The sequence below is a fragment of the Prunus mume genome, linkage group LG2, assembly GCF_029339155.1.
Source record: "Prunus mume cultivar Tortuosa linkage group LG2, ASM2933915v1, whole genome shotgun sequence".
Taxonomy (NCBI): Eukaryota; Viridiplantae; Streptophyta; class Magnoliopsida; order Rosales; family Rosaceae; genus Prunus; species Prunus mume.
Window position 1 is genome coordinate 8,356,173 of NC_142699.1, and position 22,098 is coordinate 8,378,270.

Below are 22,098 nucleotides of genomic sequence, written 5' to 3' on the forward strand. Positions count from 1 at the left end.
GGTTTTGCCATGCATACGGCAGGTGCGGTTTCACTTCCCTCTTCTGTAATTTTGACTTCAAATTCAGGTAGGATTTGACTATTTGATTAGAACGACTTTGTGGTTCGATCTTATCATTTTATGTCCATACGACAATTTAACGTAGACATCTACTTTAATAAATTTAGAGAAGCAATTTCCTGCACTGACTTTCTTCGACATCTACACCATCTCATGTTTATCATGGTGACTGGCAAGCCAATAAGACACAACCTTATTATTTCCTACATTAATTAATCCAATTGTCATGTGCATGCTACAAATAAAAGGTAGGTAGATAGATTTGAGCTATCATTCCTACAGTTTTACTTCTTTTAATACATCCATATGTTCAATATTCTATCCAAAGAATCATAGCGTGAACCATATATACTTGCAATAATAAACTGACCAAAGCAGTTCATCAAGATTAGAAGCAAGGAAGCTGTGAGTTGACCTGACTTCAAATGCAACTTGTTCCTTTTTTGTTTTTGTTTCTATTTTTCTATAATTTTTTTTTTGGTAAACCAAAGCAGCTTGTTTTATAACCCGCCAAATCAATGTGCTGTTAATAAGAGCAAACTTCATCCAGTATAGGAACAAACGATCTGCATGGAGCTTTTCTAGTGATCAGCTACCAAAGGCAAAACAAACCTTGTTTCTTCATACATATAGCAGGTGTGGTTTCATTTCGCTCTCTGTAATGTAATTTTTTTTTCAATTCTTAATCTTCTGTCATGGTTGTATGCTTCTGGATTGCTATATATATATGTATATATGTTTGCAAATCGATCTTTTTTTCTTGAACAAATGTTTGTTTTTTAGTCCTTTAGCAGCCCCTGTAATTGGAAGATTAATGTGACACCTTGAAACTTCTGTGGGAATGAAGTCTTGGATAAGTTTTCACACGCATGTCTCAAACGATTCCTCTCACCCCAAAACCATAAGACATGACTAATATAACAAATAAAAAACTGTTGTTCTTTTCCTCATTTCTTTTTCCTTGCTTGGAGGTTAGGCCCAACGCCGTATTTGTGAGCTCTAATCACCGGTCACTGCAACCGCCTCGAATTTGTGAGCTCTAATATTTTTTTTTTTTTGTGTGGGGGTTACGCAGTACATGGCGTACAAGCAGACCCGAATTTTGGTCTTTTTCCCCTAGGAGAAACAATCCCTACTCCAATTACTTCTCAGTGCCGTATTCATGAACTCAGGGTCAAAGTCACTAAGCTTGTAGGGTTAATCACACATTGTATTTTAATAATTTGAACCGTGTAGTTTTTAGATATTACCCCAAAGATATCTCTTAAAAAATCACTTGAATTCGAAATCATTTGACCACTCAATTAGATGGTTGTTATTATAGCATTTTCTTGAAGCACCGTGTTCGTCTATTTTGTTGATCCAAACTAGATGCCTTAATAGTCTAAAAGTTGTGTAAGAAATATGATGCCACGATCCAAACTGTCTATTTTTCATCAAGTCTTCATTCATAGATCACCTTGCAAAAAATCAGGCAAATTGAAAATCATTAAGGCATTTAGTTGGGATCAACAAATATTTGAGAGAATATATAAAAATTAGACCGTTCGGATCATTGACATACATGTACACGCGCGCGCGCGCACACACACACAAAGCTTTAGTTGAGGGATCCCTCAAATAAGCAATTTGAGGGACACCATTGTAGGCCCCACTGCGCATTGTATTTCCATAATCTGAATAATCTAGTTTTTAGATATTCCCACGAACATCATATCTGCAAAAAAAATTACTTGAATCTAAAACCCATTGACCACTTAATAGATGGTTGTTATTATTATAGTCTTTTCTTAAAGTATTGTATTTGTCTCTTTTGTTGGTCCTAATTAAATGCCTTAATGATTTTCAATTTGCTTGATTTTTTGCAAGGATGATCTATCAATGAATATTTGAAAAATGGACAGTTTGGATCGTTGAAAAAAAAAATCGTAAGGGACCCTAAATGGTGTCTTTCAAATAAAATTATTTAAGGGATTTCTCAATCGAAGGAGACTGGATATATATATATATATCCAAAAAAACTTATTTGAGGGACACCTTTGTATAGCTCAATCTGCATTATATTTCACTAATCAAAACGTATATTTTATAGATATTCATTCAATGATCATCTTTGCAAAAAAAAAAAAAAAATCACTTGAATCCGATATCATTTGACCACTCAATTAAATTATTGTAATTTGAGCACTTTCTTAAAGCGCCACGTTCATCGAATTTGTAAGGCACAATTAGATGTCGAAACAGTTTTTGATTTGTCTAATTTTTTTGCAAGGATGATCTATGAATGTAGCATTGAAAAATAGACGAGTTGGATCATTGAATTTTTTTTATTTTTTATTTTTTGTAGTGGGCCTTTATAAAATCTTCTTCTATTGAGAGATCTCTCAAATTTGAGGGACAACCTTTAGGGTCCCTTATAAATTTTTTTTCAATGATCCAAACCATCTATTTTTTAAGTCTACATTCATAGATCATCCTTGCAAAAAATTAGAGAAATCGAAAACTGCCTCGACATCGAATTGTGTATTTCAAAGTCAATGAACACGATGCTTCAATAAAGTACTAAAATTTCAATAATTCAATTGAGTAGTCAAATGATATTGGATTCAAGTGATTTTTTTGTAGAGATGATATTTGAATGAATATCTATAAAATAGACGGTTTGAATTAGTAAAATACAATATGGAGTGAGCTCTACAAGGGTATCCTCAGATCAAAAACCGTTTCGACATCCAATTTTGTCATATAAAATCAATGAACAAGATGCTTCAATAAAGTACTAAAATTTCAATAATTCAATTGAGTAGTCAAATGATATCAGATTCAAGTGATTTTTTGTAAAGATGATATTTGAATGAATATCTACAAAATAGACGGTTTGGCTCTACAAGGGTATCCTTCAAATAAGCTTATTTTGAGAGATCCCTAAATGGATATATATATATATATATGTATATCTTCTCCCATATAGACATTCAGATGTTATTACCGTACATACATCATTTTAATTAGGGAGGAAAGCTGAGAGGGGTAGTAGAAAATACATGGTATCTGTAGAGTAATACTGTCCGGATATCCGCATAGGAGAAAATTTGTTTGTATATATATATATATACAGGGAGCTTCCATTGAGGGATTCCTCAAATAAGCTTATTTGAGGGACACCCCTTGTAGGCCCCACTCCGGATTGTATTCCACTAATCCAAACCGTCTATTTTGTAGATACTCATTCAAAGATCATCTCTACAAAAAATCACTTGAATCCGATATCATTTGACCACTAAATTGAGTTATGGAAATTTTAGTACTTTCTTGAAGCACCGTGTTCATTGATTTTGTAAGACACAATTGGATGTCGAAATGGTTTCAGATTTGTCTAATTTTTTGTAAGGATCATCTATGAATGAAGACCTAAAAAATAGATGGTTTGGATCATTGAGAAAAAAATTGTAGGGTATCCTAAAGGTTGTCCCTCAAATAAAATTATTTGAGGGATCCCTCAATAGAAGGGGACTGTATATATACAGGGTATATATATATATATATATATATAACAAAAATTAATCTGTGTATATATTACTATATCTTATGATAAATTTAATATTTCAGTAGTCTCTTTTTCATTCTTACCTCTTTTTTAGTTCAGATCAATTTCCCAAAAATGTACTATACATATTATTATTATACTTATAAAATAAACACAAATCCTTAAACTATAAGTCTTTTTCATCTATTTCTCCTTTTTTTAAAAAAAAAAAATCTTGGGTGGGCAAAAGCGACTTCCTTCTTACTCTTAGAATCATGTTTGTGACTTTTGTTTTTTCTTTTATTCTTCATATAATATATTATCAAGTTTCAATTGAATTAACTCACTTAATTAAGGTTTGTTAAAGTTTCTCTTATTTTTTATTGTTTTCTCACCACATATGGTTTGTTTGGGTTCATGAAATTTTGATTTATTCTCTCCATTGAGTTTAATGAGTTTTCCAATTCATGTGTAGATTGCCAACAGAAAAATTTGTAAATATTTTCATATATGTAATATATATTATGTGATTTCCCCAACACGTGAAATCCTGACTTCACCACTGCTTGAACTCTAATTCTTTGTTATGCCAACTGCCTTGGACTATGGCCACCAAGTACACCCTAGATTAAGAAGATGTCAACTGGAAAAGAGCAACTCTTAGGTTGCGTTTGGAGTAGGGAAATAAACTTGGGATTCTGACAAGAGTCAGAATTTATAAATTGGCATGAACCAAAGCCCGTGTTTGGATTACAAAAAAAAGAAAAGAGAAATTTAGAAATTCAGCGTGGGAAAAAACATGGAATTTGGAGGTCATAAATCCCAACTTTAAATTTTATCTAAAAGTCGTCATTTCTGAATTCCAAGAGAGATTGAGTTTAAAAAGAGAGAGATAACTTTACAAATAAAGGTTAAATTGACATGTTTCGCCCCGGATTCCTCGGAATCCAAGATGAATTCGGTCGTATTTCCGGCATCATCTGTAACATCCCACATCGACCAACAGAAAAGAGGTGATGTGCCTTATATGTACATGCTCACCTCCATCTAATACGAGCCCTTTTGGGAGCTTATTGGCTTCAGATTCCATGAGAACTTCAAAGTTAAGCGAGTTTGGGCTAGAGCAATTCCAGGATGGGTGACATACTGGGAAATTGCTCGTGAGTTCCCAGAAACAAAACCTTGAGGCGGGGCCCAAAGCGGACAATATCGTGCTACAGCATAGTCGATCCGGAATGTGACAGAATGGTATTAGAGCCATTTTTCCGTGTGGTGCGAGTGTGTTGACGAGGATGTCGGGCCCCTAAGCACGAGTTTGGACTAGAGTAGCCCCATGATGAGTGACCCACTGGGAAGTTGCTCATGAGTTTCCAAAAACAAAATCGTGAGGGTAGGGGCCTAAATCGGACAATATCGTGCTACGGCAGAGCCGATCTGGGATGTGACACTTCAAGACTTTGTTATTGATGAGTTAGGGAGAAAAACACATGCAAACCACCCATAAAGAAATTTCACACACACACACACACACACACACACACACCAAAGGAAACAAACCAACTAAGAACACAAGAACACCAAAGGAAACAAACCAACTAAGAACACAAGAATTTATAGAGGTTCGACAATATGCCTACATCCTTTGTTGGAATAGGAACAACTTTTGTTTACAAGAAAGCACTGGTAGCCCTTATGCTCTCAAACCCTAGCTCTTTATTTCTCTTTCACCATTTCTCAAATCCAATTTGATGTCATCTTATATTCTAAGTTTTCGCTCTCACATTTAACCTACCCCTTAAAAGTTCTATTTATATCATATAGGACTTGGGTTACAATAAAAGTTGAAGTAGGAAACTAGGAAATGCCCCATAAGGACTCATCATCAAACAAACATGGGTATAACATGCCTCACCAAAATAGCACTCCTCGTTGAGCACTACACTATTGGGAAGAAACTCGGTAGCCAAGTGAAGCTCAACATCGTGAACCTCTTGGACAAAACTGACTGGTTAGATGGCTAATCCCAACCTGTCGCCAAGCCTGATTGCGCAACATCTTCCTTGCTTCAGAAAATAGACTGGTTGATGCTCTTTCTCTACTTCTCATTTGCATCCTATGGTGAACCCATTCTTCAATAATCTCCACCTTGGCAAACCATCAATCAACCATGAACAATTGTTGACCCTAGAACCTCTTAATCCTTTTATAAATTATTTTGTAAATTTCCAAGAGCTCTACTATGGCAAGAAACCTCTTGCCTTAAGCACCTCAAATGAGGAAGTGCTCCACCCAAACTAAACTTTGGGTAGCTAAGATTTCTTGTGTATAAACGAGATCCCTTATTTTGAATTCCTCGTTCTTTGTCTTTATTGCCTTTTTAATTCTTGGCATACCTTGATATGCAAATCGCATACCAGCCCTTGTTCTATATATCCGCACACAACCGCTAACTTTGCAATTGGATATATGAACCGATTCCTTTCCAAAATCCTTCAATTTCATTATAAAATCCATCCAACTTTCCTCCTTCTTGATCCCAAAAGCAACTCGAAACCTAGTTGAATCTTCCTTGCCATTTCATCCTCCAAACCTTTGGGATGGTTTAATGGATCTCTTAGTTCCGGATTGTGCTAATGATGATGGCTCCATTTGAAGTAGAACATCCTTGCGAGACTGTTGTTGATGCCCATATTCTTCAACCCTTGTGTCATGCTCGACCTGAATTGGAGTCCCTTCCATAACCATCTTGGTAAGAATGATATCTTTGGTTGCTACATTCCCAACAATATTCATCATCATCCCTTGTCTTGACTTCACCCATGTGAACCTTGCCATTAGACACCACATCTTTTGCACCCTTAAAGTCAAGCAACCTTGATGATGAATGGTTAACCAAAAAACAATCTTGACTAACTTTTCTTGCCCAACTTGACTTGAGAAAACATGTAGCTTCATTATGTGGAATTGGCTCATTGATAGTCAGATCCCTTGCCCGCTTTTCCTTGGTACATGACACACCCGACTTAACCTTACTTTCCTCTAAGCATTCCTTGGTAGAATTTTCTACTTCACTTAACAATGTCATCACACATCATGATCTTCACTGTTCCAATGCCCAAAACCCCACATATTGTTTTGTTTCTCAACAGAATCTTATTACCCTAATTTTCCTCATATATATCAAACCAATTTTTATTTAAACATAAATGAAAAGAACATCCGGAATCTAAAATTCAAACTGAATTAGAACTCTTACTTCACCATTACACTCATTTGTAACAATCAAAAGTTCATCATGTGTGTCAGCAGTAGACACATTGACTACACTTGAACTTTCGACATTCTTCAAATTTCCTTCCAAATAGGACAATTCTTTACTCAAAGCAACCATCACTGTCCTCGGTTTTAGAATTCCCACTGGTTCCTTACTTGCCGCCCTTGCTTTTTGCTCGACCATTCTCACTAGAACTCTTAGCATATCGTCCGTCCCCATGAGAATCCTCTCCCTTGGTCATCTGGTGATGAGAGAGAATATCTTGCACAATCTCATTGAACTTTAGCATGCTCTTGCCGAACATAAGAGTCGTCCTCAATTGTTAGTATGACAATGATAAATATCTCAACAACAAGAGTGCTTCTAGATCATATATCTCATCCATTCGCTATAAGTCTAGAACCCTCCTATTAAAGGTGTTTAGGTGCTCCATGAGATCTCCACCCTCTTCCATTCGAAGATTTAGAATTCTCACACATATCTGCTTGAGCTTTTTGCATGTTTGCTTTGCGGTGTCTTCCATCATGTTTAACATAACCTCATATGCTATAAAGTTATCAATCGAACCCCTAGCCAACTCATCGAGTGAGTCCTACTCCTTTGATGTCATGGTTTCTGGATTCTTGTCTTTGCTTGCCAAGACAACACTGAGACCCTGTTGGGCTTGGGCATAACTCATTTTTCTTTGCCATAGTGTAAAGTTCTCATTGCTGGTGAATGACTTGAACTTGATTTTCACACTAGCCATTTGTAGTTGCTTTTGTTTCTTATTGTCCACCATCTCCAACACACTAGCATCCTTAAACTATAAGAACACTTAGGCATAAACCAACGGGCCAAATAGAAGCCCACTACCTATCCAAACCATGCACTAATATTGTCCCCACCTTAACTACCTATGTCCAATACATGAGTTGGGTTAGGCCCAGTGGACTTCTTGGTGTGGGGTTTTATCTTAAAAGACCTTGGTGCAATTAGGAGTGGACCACCTATAGTTGAATTGCAAATTATTATTGTATTCTTTGATGCTAGACTTACACATCATGCTTATATCGAGCTACCTACACCAACAGTAATAAGGTCTCTTGTTTTCTTTGAAGTGCTAATAGTAAAGTTATATGTATATATAGTTGCAACCAATGTTTGGATTAATTTGCGAACCATCTGCCGTTTGCTTTTTCCTTCCGTGATGCTTTTTCAATTTTTGGTCGGAGCATATTGCCATATTGGAACGTTGATATTAGAGGATTTGTTCATTGTGGCGCAGTAATTTGCAATCACACATGGAGAGGAAGACGAAAGAAAGCAATGAAGTTGCTCCACATGACATTGAGAATCCTCCCACTCCATTGGCAACTTTAATGAAAGAGGAATTGCATGGGTTGTCTACACTGTTCTCTTCGTGCTGCATTTACAGAGTTCCTAAGCGGCTACGTCATGTAAAAGAAAAGGCCTACACACCTCAGATAGTCTCTATAGGCCCATTGCATCATGGGAAGAAATCTTTAAAATCCATGGAAGAGCACAAAAAGAGATACCTACAAGATTTTCTGCGTCGCACCAACATAAGCATGGAGGATATTGTAAAGAAAATAAGGGACCAAGAAGCAAGAGTGCGTAGATGTTATGCAGAAACCATTGAGTTTACAGTTGATGAATTTGTAAGAATCATTCTAGTGGATGCAACTTTCGTCATTGAGATCTTATTGAAGAACAAATTCCATGAATTTCAAGATGCGAATGACCGCCTTTTTAACAAACCATATATGTTACAGGATGTATGGCCTGACATGCGGTTGCTTGAAAATCAGTTGCCACTTTTCATTCTTGAGGATCTTTTCAAGCTATACAAAATTCAAGTCTCTTCTAACAATTCAATAATTACTCTTTCTCACGACTGGTTCAAAACACTAATGGATATAGAAGGAACAGAAGATAGTTTGCAGAGAATGTGTTCTTCAAAAGTAGAACATTTTGTTGATCTTTGTAGAAATCTGTATCTACCAGTCGAATCACGAGATGGAGGGAAACTTGAAACTCTAACCACACCCAGCATCACAGAGCTACACACGGCTGGAGTCAAGTTTAAGGTAGGATCAAACCCAAACTTATTTGACATACGATTCACTAATGGGACTTTGAACATTCCGAAGTTAAAAGTAAGCCCTGAAACAGAGCTTACAATCAGGAATCTTGTTGCCTTTGAACAATGTCATTGCACGCATAATTTAATAAATGATTATGTTGTCATGATGGATCGTTTTGTGAACACCCCAAGGGATGTAGAGTTGCTTGTTAAGTATGGGATTGTTGAAAATAGTCTTGGTGACAGCAATGACGCATCTATCCTGATTAACAACCTGGCGAATGGGGTCACCCTGGACGCCGATAACTTCTATTTTGCTGCTCTTTGTGAAGACCTGAACAAATACTGCAGTTCGACGTGGCACAAAAGTAAGGCAAATTTGAGGCAAAATTATTTCAACACACCGTGGACAACTATCTCTGTCGCTGCAGCTGTTGTTCTCCTCGTGCTCACTGTCATACAAACAGTGTGCTCTATCATCTCTGCCAAGCAACAACCAGTAAGTTTCCGTATCCTAATTTTGGCCCTACATGCTGGTTTTTGATCAAAATTATATTATCAAACATATATACCATAGACTAATTGGCTCCTGCACTTACTTTTCAGCCTCGCTGATCTTTGTGAAAAGCTGAATAGTTCCTGCTGGAACAACTGGAAGGCATTCCGCTCTATTATATGAAGCATGTACTCAATTTCATTTCAAACAGTCTGCTAGTTTCTTGTTTCTATTATGTTGCATATAAGTACTTTATCTGAGTGAGCTCTAAAGACTTAGGACAATGAAGACTGATTGTGTTGTGTTGTTATTTAATGATGAGTGCTTATCTTTGTCATTGATCTTTTTTCATGTTGCATATGATGCTTCCAGTAGGCTTTGTTGCACCTTTTATATATTAAATTCACTGAAATCCTTTGTTTTTATTTGGGTTTCGATAAAAAAAAAATTGTAAATTTTGCTATCCCCCTTCAAACTCATATTTCCTGCATCAATTTATTTTTCCACAACTATAAAACCCGATCACTAGTATCCAACTCAGCAAATTATCTAAGTAAGCTTAAAACCTGATTTATTTTACTTTCCACATTCCAAAAGTACCCCTAATTACAATTTCCGTGTTATGTGGGGTGTATTAAGTGTTGTTTTCGTCAATTTATTGTGTTGATTTTCTTCCCTCCTAAAATGCGCTTATTTGGTGGAATTTATTGCAATTTCTTCTACTCACATATTAATCTCTGGATTGTTTTAAGTTTCAAATTGTTTCACGCATGTATACTTTGGGAACATAATCCCTAAAAGTGAGGAAATAATTATTCAACGTTAAATTGAGTTGCAAATTTTCTAGCTACTCCTTAGCCAAAAAAGACACGTTGAGTTGCAAATTTTGTCAATTATAGGTAACTTGGTTGCAACCTCTTCCACTTGGTTGCAGAGCAAGAAAAGAGCAAAACCATTATTATGGAGATGATACTGCAATGGGCAACAGTTTTTCGACAGTTACAATGGCTGCAACGGATGGTGCTGGTGATAGGCTTAAGGATGATTGCCCATGGGATTCAAGGATAAGATAACAATTAAAGTTTTTTTATATATTTAGAATAAACATATAAAAGTTAAATGAATTAAAATGATGTATAAAAAATTAATTAAATAATGATGTGGCATATGACATGGATTCCTATGTCACTTGCCACATTAGTTGGTATCAAAAAGTTGGTAAAAGAATTTGTGCCCCTAACATTACTGTTCATATAAATACACCATAAGTCCATAGCCCAAAAAATAAGAAAAATGCTACACTTACATATTTTTATCCCATATTTCTATACCACATGATGTAGTGTGTCCATATCATATGCCATATCAATTAAATGAATGAAGTGTATTTGAATAAATAAAATTAGAAAAATAAAAACTATAGTACATATCATATGCCATATCAATTAAATGAATGAAGTGTATTTTAATAAATAAAATTAGAAAAATAAAAACTATAGTATTTTACATGTGGTATGTACACATCTAGGCCGGGGCACGGATCGGTTCGGAATGATAGAGGGCTCTTCCATTATCCAAACCAAAGACTTCGGTAGACTTCGGATCGATTAACTTAACATTCGGTTTGGATTGGTTCGGTACACCGGTAGTACCATAATACAATTTATAATACTTTCACATAACATAAGGTCTTGAACAAATACACAAAATTATCCTTGTAAAATACAAAAATCCAAAAATCTAATTCATCCAAGTACGAAATCAAATAACTTAGTCACTATACCATTCAATATGTATTCAAGATGTAATAGGAGCCACTTGTGTTTGTTGTTTGAACCTTTGAGTGTATTTTAACTGAATTCTATACATTTATGTAACTGATTTTGACATTTGGTCAGTATTAGGTTCTTTAGTTTTTCATGCTGAATCCAACCATATAAAAAACATAAAATTTGGATTAGCGATTGGAAAGTTACAAGTAAAAAATGAGACAAGGGTCAAAATTGGAAAACATAGGAAGTTCATAAATTCATCTCTGACCTAAAAGTGCTACAGTACCTGGGTGATAAAGAAGCGATACAATGGTGATAAAGCAGTGATACAAGAGAGATACGGGAGTGATACAGCAGTGATACAAAATATTGATTGTATTTACCTTTGATTTCTTGTTTTGTATTTAAATAAAAAAATAAGTATAAATATCGGATCGGTACGGGTTTCCGTCAGGTTAGGGATAGTTACCGTTAACCAAACTAAACATTTCGGTACGGATCGGATTGGATCGGAGTAATTAAAATTAAAAAATAATTATTTAACCAAACCAAACCAAACCGTCAATATGGTACGGTCGATACGTGGATAATTCATATGAGATGTCCATCTCTATACACATCAACTGCCACATTATGTGGTATAAACATATGGTACGACTAGTATTATTCAAAAAGTAAAGAACAATAGGTAAATAGTTTACCTATAGTTCAGGTAAGTCCTTAGCCAAAGTTGAGTTGCAAATTTTGTGAAAATATAGGGAAATCAATATACATATAAATACACGTAAGTCCTTAGCCAAAAAAGAAAGAATATAGGTAAAGAGTTTACTTGTGTAATATAGGTAAATTGGGGAATTGAAAAATATGGGCACCTAAAAATATTTTATGAAAGAACTCGACCCAAATTCCACTTTGGAATTCGAGTCGAACCCTGCGTGTCCGACACCTGGCGGTTGGGACAGAAATGACCAAAATGCCCTTCTCACTAGAAACCAGTTTATCTATTAGGTAGACTTCTACCGAAAATTCGTGAGTCTCCTCTGTAATCTGTTCGTTTCCCCAAAACTTCCACCTGCCAAAAAAGCATATACATATGTAACCCAACTGCCAGCATGTATCGAACTATGTCCAGGAATCAAACATCATATAATTCTGGCCTTAGGCCTCAACCAATCTAATAAATCATCTTGTTAGTAAAGTTCATTTCAACCTTTAGAATACCAACGGTATATTAGTAATCTCAAGGACTCCAACTCGTGGCTGCACCTTGTAACATCAGGCTGCCTATGTAACACCCCGACCCCAAATTTATCCCATGTTTTAATTTATTTAAGTGGAATTGAGAAATTACCCGTGGGATAGGGGTATTTTAGTCATTTTCCTATTCGGAAGGAATTTGGGAATTCCGGTTGTACCGTTGCGTAGAGCACGGTGAGATGAGTCCGTAGACACGTAGCGGGCTCGAATCGGAGTTGTAACGAGAGAGATATGATCAAATGAAGCTCAGTGGCATAATCGTAAATATTTGGAAAATGGATTTTTGGTTAAAAGACGGAATTGCTCTCTCTCTCTCTCTCTCTCTCTCTCTCTCTCTCTCTCTCTCTCTCTCTCTCTCTCTCCTGCGCGTCTCTCCCTCTCTCTCCTCGGTTCGCGGCGCCACTGCGGTAAGCCACATTTTGGTCGGCCGTTCGTTCATCAAGCCACCACTGGGTCGGGACCGATCCCAAAATGACCGGCCTGACTCTGCCGTCCTACCCCACCCGTTCTCCGGCGTCGGCCGGCAGCGATCTGCTGGAAATTACTGAAAAACGGCGATTTTACAGTTTTCGGAGCTCGTTCGCGATTCCGGCCACCAAATCTTATGATCAAGGTATGCTTTCTCATCTATTTTCCGAGCTCTAGCTTCTGTTGGGTAGGAATTGATCAATTTGTAGCGTAGGCAACCCGATTCTGGTGGGTTTTGGCGAATTCGAGGAGATTCTGGCCACCTCCGGTCAATTTTTGGGGTATGTCCAAGAACAAAAGTGACTCCAAATTAGGTGTATTACCTAGGGTAGGAGTCTTGGCTCACGATTTGGAAGTTTTCCGGCGATGCGATATCGCTTTAGACACCCACGCTGCCGGCCGTGTGGCGGCACGTGGGCACTGTAGCTGAGGGGCATTTTTGTCCAAATGTGATCCTCTCGATGTCACGAGTGCGTAGGTGTGCTCGGATCTCATTTTGAATACCGTTAGAGTTCCGAACGGATATCGTATATTGCGTATTTTCCGAGTTCACTAGGTTTGGACCGTTGGATGGTCCTGAAGTTATAATATGTTGATCTAGGTATTACCAGGATCATGTAGGATTTGACGGATCGTAAAATGGAGTCCCGGATACTCCAGAAATGCCAACCCTAGGATTAGGGTTTTAGTGACCGTCTGATCGTGCGATCGTGAGCTATCCGACCGTCCGATCTGGACCAAACCTGCAGGACATGTGTCCTAGACCTTGTAGAACCTATAGGAACTGTCAGATCGGAATTTGGAGGTCGTGGGCCCTGCGGGCCTGTGTGACCAAGTTTGGGTAGTTTGACCTTGGGTTGACCGCTAGACTTTTGTTGTAGTTCTATCATCCCAGGAGGGTTAGAATGACCTTAGTGACAGGTGTTGAGCGTTGTTGAGTTAAATGGTTTATACGTGAATTCAGGATATTATTATATGATTTAAATTGCGGAATTATCAGATGCTATACCAGGGTTGAGGTTTATTTAGTAGTAGAAATTATATTTTATATAATTAATTGTGTGGATGTATAAAGGTAAATAAAGCGATCGAATGTTAGTTTACAGTGCTATACGCACTACCCCACGTACCCCCCCATATTGTAATCATGTTGAGGCCTTTAAACCCGTGTGGCTGGTGAGAATGTAGCCAGGCCAAAGTGAACAGTATGAGGGCTGGTGAGAATGTAGCCAGGCCTAGTGTGAGGTCGCACGCGTCTTTGGATTAGTCGGCGTGTTGACATACCCCATACGTGGCGGGTGCGTCCGGCGTATGAGGAGATATGATTGTGTGAGGTTGGTGAGAATGTAGCGGGCCCGGTGTGGTCGCACACGCGTCTTTGGATTAACCGGCGTGTTGGCCCCATACGAGGCCGAGTCGTCCCGTCGTATGAGGGGTGATATTGTGATTGTGTTTAGTGAGTGGTGATGGATAAATCCTAGAATATATGAATTTGTATGACTGTAATGGTTTATTTGATATTAGGAGCCAGGATAGATACGAAAGAGCTACGTGTGGCTTGATCCCTTAGTAGGGTACGTAGGCAGCCTGAAGTTACTAGGTGCAGCCACAGATTAGACCCCACTTAGGTGGTCTTATTGAGATTGGTTCGGACCTTGTTGTTGGTCCTGAAACTTGGTTGAATTAAGATTTGTCCTGTAGACTGAGTGAGTGAAGGTGTGCATAACTAGATTTTGAATTTGTTATATGCATGTTTGATGCATTAAGTTATTTTAAAAACATTGTGGGACAGTTCTGCTAGAATAATTTGAAGGCCGGAGGCCATTTGTGTAAATTGCATGAGATTTTATTGTGCATGCTGCCGGTTGGGTTATAAAATGTGTTTTATGCAGGTGGAAATTTTGGGGAAATGTTCAATTTACAGGGGAGACTCTGCAAATTTGTGAAAGTCTCGTGCTCGTAATCCTCTCTAGTAAACGAGGACATAGATTTAAGAGTGAACCCGGCGTGGGTGTGATGCGGGGTCTCCGAGGTTAAATCTCGGGTTAAGGAAATTCGGGACAGTCCTGTCGACCTACATACCCTTACTGGGGGATCAAGCCACACGTAGTTCTTTCCTTGAATAAAATAATAATTAAGAATTTATTAAGGATCGGGTTGTTACATTTTACCTATTCCATATATTTATATTGACAAAACATATAGGTACCGACAAAATAATTTACCTGAAAAAAAAAAAAAATTACCCAGAAAATATAGGTACCTGAAAAAAATAGTTTACCTACAAAGATAGGTAAATTATTGTACATGCCTGGAAAAATAATTTACCAAAAAATAAATAACCTGAAAATTAGTTTACTTGAAAAGATAGGTAAATTATTGTTGGAGGACAATTTTGTCGGCACGTTTGTACATGCCATACTGATGCAAAATACCACCCCCCAGAGTATATTTGTATTGAATATGTTTTCTTTTCTTTTTTAGAAATATTAAATATAGTTTGGAGTTTGATTTGCTTGACTTCAGATATAATATTTCAGAGAAAGAAGGAGAAATTGCTCAAAGTTGCTGCAATTGGAGATTGTTTTTTTATTTTTGTTCGAAAGCTGCATTTGGAGATTAAGTTGCAGGAAAGAAGAAGCCATTTGAGAAAGTTTGGGGTTTTGGGTTGCTGGGCTGTGAAGAGAGTAACGGACTTATCGTCATTTGGGAGGAAAAAAAGAGAGAGAATATCCTAGCAAGCTGATGTGGACTGATTTAAGCCATTAGATTATTTGAGTGGCTAAGATTTCACAAAATGTGGATAAATGCATGAAGTCTAAATACAGAGGTTCGGGATCCATTATTAGGTTAGAAGTCACATGGACATGGCAAGAACTAAAATTAATTAGGATTTGAATTGTTAGAAACTTAATCCCTAAAATTGAGGATATAAAATAATTATGGATATGCTAGAAATTTGGAAGACTTTGGGGTTGATTTTGGGTGTGTTTCTATGTTTAAATAGTGCTTGGGTTTTTTTTATAAATACATGTCTAGGATTGGGTTTATTTATAAATTTGTAATGTTATTATTGTGTTCTCATTTATAATAACAGCAAATGGCAACACCATGCAAGTCCCGCATTAATGATTGATAAAATGATTAATAAATTGGATAAAGATAATCAGAAATGATGATCTCTAGATTCTCTAATAGAACCTACCTCGAAAAACAAATGGTTATACGTACAAGCCATCTATATATGTATACGTATAGTCTGGGTTATAACCCTAATTAGGATGAAGGAGAACCCTTCAACGTACCATCGGCCCTTTAATTTTCACGCAAGCCATCTGCTTATATTGTCAAACACACAATAGTTATTAGAATTATGGGGATATGGAAAAGATAAAGCTAGAAGACATTAATTTAATCTGGCAAAACGCGTCCCGCATAAACATCAAAACAAAAAAGTTGTTCTATATAGCCCATCACCTTTTCATCTAATCGACCAAAGGGAAACCAACTTGGTCCTTTTAACATGCAGGTGCAAATTTAACTCACTTCCTTTTCTAGTACATTTCCATTTTCTTGAAGCTTTTAGTTTCTTATCTTTCACGGAAATGCAAATGTAAACTTTTAGAAGGTGCTTTTAGTTTCTCGAAGCTTTTGGTACATTCCTAAACTCACTTCCTTTTGTAGGAGACGCTCGAATTTTAGAGAGGTGTTTTTATTGACTTTCATTTCTGATAATGACATATATTGTAAATTCCTTAAAAATTGTGGATATATTAGTTGCTTACTTGGCGAAGCAAGAGGTTGTTGGGCTGAAATTGAAAAGGGAGCATGTAGACTGCATCCATTACATCTTGATAAAAGTCGACCTATATCTAAGAATTGTTTTGTTTTACATGAATATATATATATATATATATAATCTTTCTTCTGGGGTATATATATACTTCTTCTTGTTCTACTTGCAGATATCCGTTTTATTGAAGTTTTTAGTTTCTTATCTTTTGTTTTATAGCGCATCAAGAGGAAAATGGAAGGAAGCAATCAAGCTGCTCCAGTTGATGTTGATATAGAGAACCCATACATTCCATTAGAAACTTCCATGAGACAGGAATTGGGTAGGTTATCTCCTTTATCCTCTTCATGTTGTATTTACAGAGTTCCAGAGCGATTGAAACTTGTAAATGAAAACGCATACACACCTCAGGTAGTCTCTATAGGTCCACTCCACCATGGCAAGAAAGGGTTAGAAGACATGGAAGAGCAGAAAAAGAGGTACCTACAGGAATTTCTATGTCAGACCAAAGTAAGCTTGGAGGATTGCATAAAGAAAATTAGAGACCAAGAAACAAGATTAAGAAGTTGTTATGCAGAAACCATTGGATTTAGCAGTAATGAATTTGTAAGAATCATTCTAGTAGATGCCACATTCATCATCGAGCTCTTGTTGAAACACAATTTCAGGACACCGAGAAAAGAAAATGACCGCATATTTAACAAACCAGTGATGTTTCATGATCTAATGACTGACATGTAATTGCTTGAGAATCAACTACCATTCTTCATTCTCGAGGATCTTTTTTTATCTACAAGAAGGTACACTCTCTTCTGATTCTGACACTTCTGATGACAGACTTTCAACATTTGTAACTGATCTTTCTCTCAAATTCTTCACTTCGACAATGATTCTGATGTACCGAGCAGATCAAGAGTTCATTTTAAAGAGATTAAGTTCTACAAAAAAAGTAGAACATTTTTTGGATCTTATTTTAAGATCGTTATGCCAATCAGAAGTTGTTCCATCAATACGATTAGATAATCTAACTACACCAAGCGGGACAGAGCTATACCAGGCGGGAGTGAAGTTTAAGGTGGGATCGAGGAAAAACATATTTGACATACGATTCACTGATGGGATTCTTGAAATTCCAAAGATCCGAGTAGAGGATCACACAGAGATCTCACTTAGAAATCTTCTTGCTTTTGAACAGTGTCATTACGACCACAAATATGTAGGTGATTATATGATCATCATGGATCGTTTTGTGAACAACGCAAGTGATGTGGATTTGCTTGTTGATCGTGGAATTATTGAAAATGTTCTAGGTGACAGGAAAGAGGTGCCTGCTCTATTTAATAACCTTGGCATTGGGATTTTTGGATCCCCTGACTTCACATTTGCTAATCTTTATCAAGACCTGAACAGGTACTGCAGTTCGACAAGTCACAAAAGGATGGCAAATTTGAGACAAAATTATTTCAACACACCATGGCGAACTCTCTCTGTCATTGCAGCTGTTGTTCTCCTCATACTCACTCTTATCCAAACTGTGCGCTCTATTATCTCTGCTGCTAGAGCATGAACCACAAGAAGTCTCATTTACAGTGTTCTCTATATCTTTTTCCCCACAGCCAGGTTTCCTTAAAGCAAGTGTGAGATTCGACCCAAAAAAAACAAGCAAGCGTGAGAGAGATTAAAAAGGAAAAATAGAAGTTCCTATATTAGACTGTATAGTGGTTTCTGTTAGCGAGATCCTAGTCTTATTATTAGGATATTTCTTTCTTATTCTATTAGGATTTTATTTATTTCCTTTTTGTATAGTTATTATGTAATTAGGACTTTTCTTATTTCCTAGTATAACCATGCTAGGGTTTGTAACCTTGCATTATAAATACCTCCTTTCGGAGAATGAAATAAATCTGAAAAATATTCTACCCAAATTGTTTGACTTGGCATTAGAGCCTCCTTATCGCGGTTGAGCAAGAAAAGGGACGTGGTGGGAATTTGCAGAATTGTCGTCCGAGCTCCGATTAGGGAGCAAAATACTATTTCGGAAAGGGAACGATGCCACGAGTCAAACTCACAGCTTTGCTATGATGTACGATGGATTTTGGCATTTTGGCCTTTCAAAACTGCATTCAAAGTTCGAAGTTAATTCCAAATAAATTCTGTTTTTCCGTTTCGGAGTTACATAGTTAATTCCCAAAATAAATTCTGTTTTTAGTTTGAGTTCGTAGTTAAGTCTCGAATTAATTCTGTTTTTCAGTTTTAATTGTAATAACTCCCTAGCGATTACAAGGGTTGAGAGTTGTGTATTTAGGACGGGTTAAATCTAACGTTTTTGGCAGATTCAGATTTTAATCAAATTAATCAAAGAAAGTTTCTCTTAATTTCTGGTGGATTCCAGTTTCCTTGTTACTCAAGGTTTTCGTTTGAAACCTTATTTGCTTGTGCTGCGTCAAGTGGTATCAAGCGGGTCTCTCCCGTCTTGGTATTCTTGTCTTATCATGGGTGATCGTAAAGGCTGATGTCCCAGCCCCAATTACTCGAGCGGATCTGGACGCTCAAAACCAACGGATTGACAACCTAACCACCCAATTTGGGGAGATGCGAGAATTGTTGTTGCAAGCTCTTGGTGGCAACCATAGGCAAGGAGGCAGGGATGACAAAAGAAGAGAAGGCAGGGATGATAATCGAAGAGAAGGTAGAGATAGCGAGAGAAGAGATAATAGGAGGCAACTTATTCCGGATAGTGAGTCAGAGTCGGAAGAAGAACTTGAAGAACCACCACCACGGCTAAAATCCTCGTAATCGTAATCGTAATTACGAGAATTTTGGCGATTATCGGATTAAGCAGAAATTCCTAACTTTTGGGGAAATCTGAAGATTGAAGACTTCTTGGATTGGCTTGTAGAAGTGGAGAGGTTTTTCGATATTATGGAGGTTCCTGAGCATAAGATGGTGATGATGGTAGCTTTCCGTCTTAAAGCTACAGCGGCTGTTTGGTGGGATCAATTGCAAAATTTACGTGCAGAGGAAAGGAAAGCAGCGGAGTTGAACATGGCGGAAGATGAAGTCACTTATGATGGAGCGATTCTTGCCACAGATTATGAGCAGATTCTCTACCGTATGTACCTAGGCTGTGCGCAAGGCACCCGTTCATTCTGAATATACCGAAGAATTCATGCGTTTGGCGAGAGCGAAACCATTTGACCGAGACTGACAACCAAAAGGTCGCGAGGTACAACAATGGGCTGAAGATTTCCATCCAGGAAAAAATTGGTATGCAGAATATATGGACTTTGCAGGAGGCGATTAACATGGCATTGAAGGCTGAATTGTTGGAGAAGGAGAAACGCCAACCCAACTTCGCGAGAACACGACGGAAGCCTCTGAATATCTGCTGGTGCTTCTAGTGGCTCGAGATAAGGGGAAAGCACACAAGCAGAATCTTGGAGGATCGACAAAACCAGCGATTGGCCAAAACAAAAATTTCAACGAAGGTAGCGGCGAATTACAATAGAGGCAGCCCGAAACCAGTCCCGAATCCGTATGCTAAGCCCATGCGGACATATGTTACCGTTGCCAAAAACCAGGGCATCGTTCTAATGTTCGTCAGAGCGGAATAGGCCAACTTTATCGAAGAAGCCGATGAAGATGAGGAAAACGATGAAGTCGGGAAAGATGATTATGCAGGGGCTAAATTTGCAGTTGAGGAAGGAATGGAGAAGATTACCTTGGTTTTGCAGAGAGTTCTTTTGGCACCAAAGGAGGAAGGGCAGCGTCATAGTATTTTTCGTTCCCTCTGCTCAATCAAAAACAAGGTGTGTGATGTGATCGTCGACAATGGAAGTTGCGAGAATTTCGTGTCAAAGAAATTGGTGGAGTATTTGCAGCTATCTACGGAGCTTCATGTCAGCCCTTACTCACTGGGTTGGGTTAAAAAAGGCCCTTCGGTTCGTGTAGCTGAGACTTGCCGAGTGCCACTGTCAATTGGTAAGCATTACAGAGATGAAATATTATGTGATGTTATTGACATGGATGCATGCCATATTTTGTTAGGGCGACCTTGGCAATTTGATGTGGATGCAACTTTCAAGGGACGAGATAATGTAATTCTGTTCTCTTGGAACAACCGGAAAATTGCAATGGCAACCACACAGCCCCAAAGCAATCTGTTGAGCCCAAGACGAGGAGTTCTAGTTTCCTAACCCTAATTCGCGTGGCGAGGAGTTGAAGCGAGGTGTCAAAGAAGCGGAGTGTTTTTGTCCCTTGGTGTTGAAGGGGTTGTTGAAAATTGGCGGAGGAGAAGGTGACATTCCACAAGATGTGCAGCAGATTTTGAATCAATTTCAGAACTACTTTCTGAAAATCTGCCAAATGAGCTGCCTCCTATGCGGGACATACAGCACCGAATTGACTTGGTGCCTGGAGCTAGCCTTCGAATCTGCCCCATTATCGGATGAGCCCCAAGGAGAATGTCATCCGAGAGAACAGATTGAAGAATTACTGCGGAAAGGATTTATCAGGAGAGCTTGAGTCCCTGCGCAGTTCCTGTTTTGCTGGTTCCAAAGAAAGACAAAACTTGGCGAATGTGTATTGATAGCCGGGCAATCAACAAGATAATAGTCAAGTACAGGTTTCCCATTCCACGGTTAGAAGATATGCTGGACGTTCTTGGCGGCTCAAGGGTGTTTTCCAAGATAGATTTGCGAAGCGGATACCACCAGATTCGCATACGACACTGGAGCGAATGGAAAACAGCGTTCAAGAGCAAGGACAGATTATTTGAATGGTTGGTGATGCCATTTGGATTGTCAAATGCACCTAGCACTTTCATGCGACTCATGAATCAGGTTCTTCGACCATTTATTGGTTCTTTTGTCGTTGTTTATTTCGATGACATTTTAATTTATAGTACCACAAAAGAAGAACATCTTGTGCATTTGAGACAAGTGTTAGATGTGTTGAGAGAAAATAAGCTGTATGTGAACCTTAAAAAATGTACTTTCTGCACAAATAAGCTACTGTTCTTGGGTTTTGTTGTTGGTGAGAATGGTATCCAGGTAGATGACGAGAAGATCAAGGCAATCCTTGTAGCCAGCTCAAAGACAGTTTACGAGTTCAAGCTTCCATGGCAGCCACCTTTTACTGAAGATTTGTGAAGCATTTTAGCACCGTTCTGCACCTATCACATGAATGTTTGAAGAAGGGCAGTTCAGCTGGGGAGAGGAGCAAGAGAGAAGCTTTGCGAAATAAAAGAAAAGCTTTATACCGCACCGGTTCTAGCTCTTCCAAACTTTGAGAAAGTTTTCAAAGTTGAATGTGATGCCAGCGGTGTGGGAGTCGGAGCTGTGCTCTCACAAGACAAGCGGCCAATT

The 22,098-nt window shown here is 37.9% G+C and overlaps 1 protein-coding gene and 1 pseudogene across 1 annotated transcript; both read left to right on the forward strand.

The window, feature by feature from the left end:
- The first annotated feature begins 8,064 nt into the window (after window positions 1-8,064).
- On the forward strand, window positions 8,065-9,490 carry LOC107880253 (UPF0481 protein At3g47200). The gene has a single exon (XM_016791469.2). The coding sequence runs from the start codon at window positions 8,144-8,146 to the stop codon at window positions 9,488-9,490; it is 1,347 nt and encodes a 448-aa protein (XP_016646955.2). The 5' UTR covers window positions 8,065-8,143.
- A 7,470-nt stretch (window positions 9,491-16,960) lies between these two features.
- On the forward strand, window positions 16,961-18,341 carry LOC107880252 (UPF0481 protein At3g47200-like; annotated as a pseudogene).
- The last annotated feature ends 3,757 nt before the right edge of the window (window positions 18,342-22,098 follow it).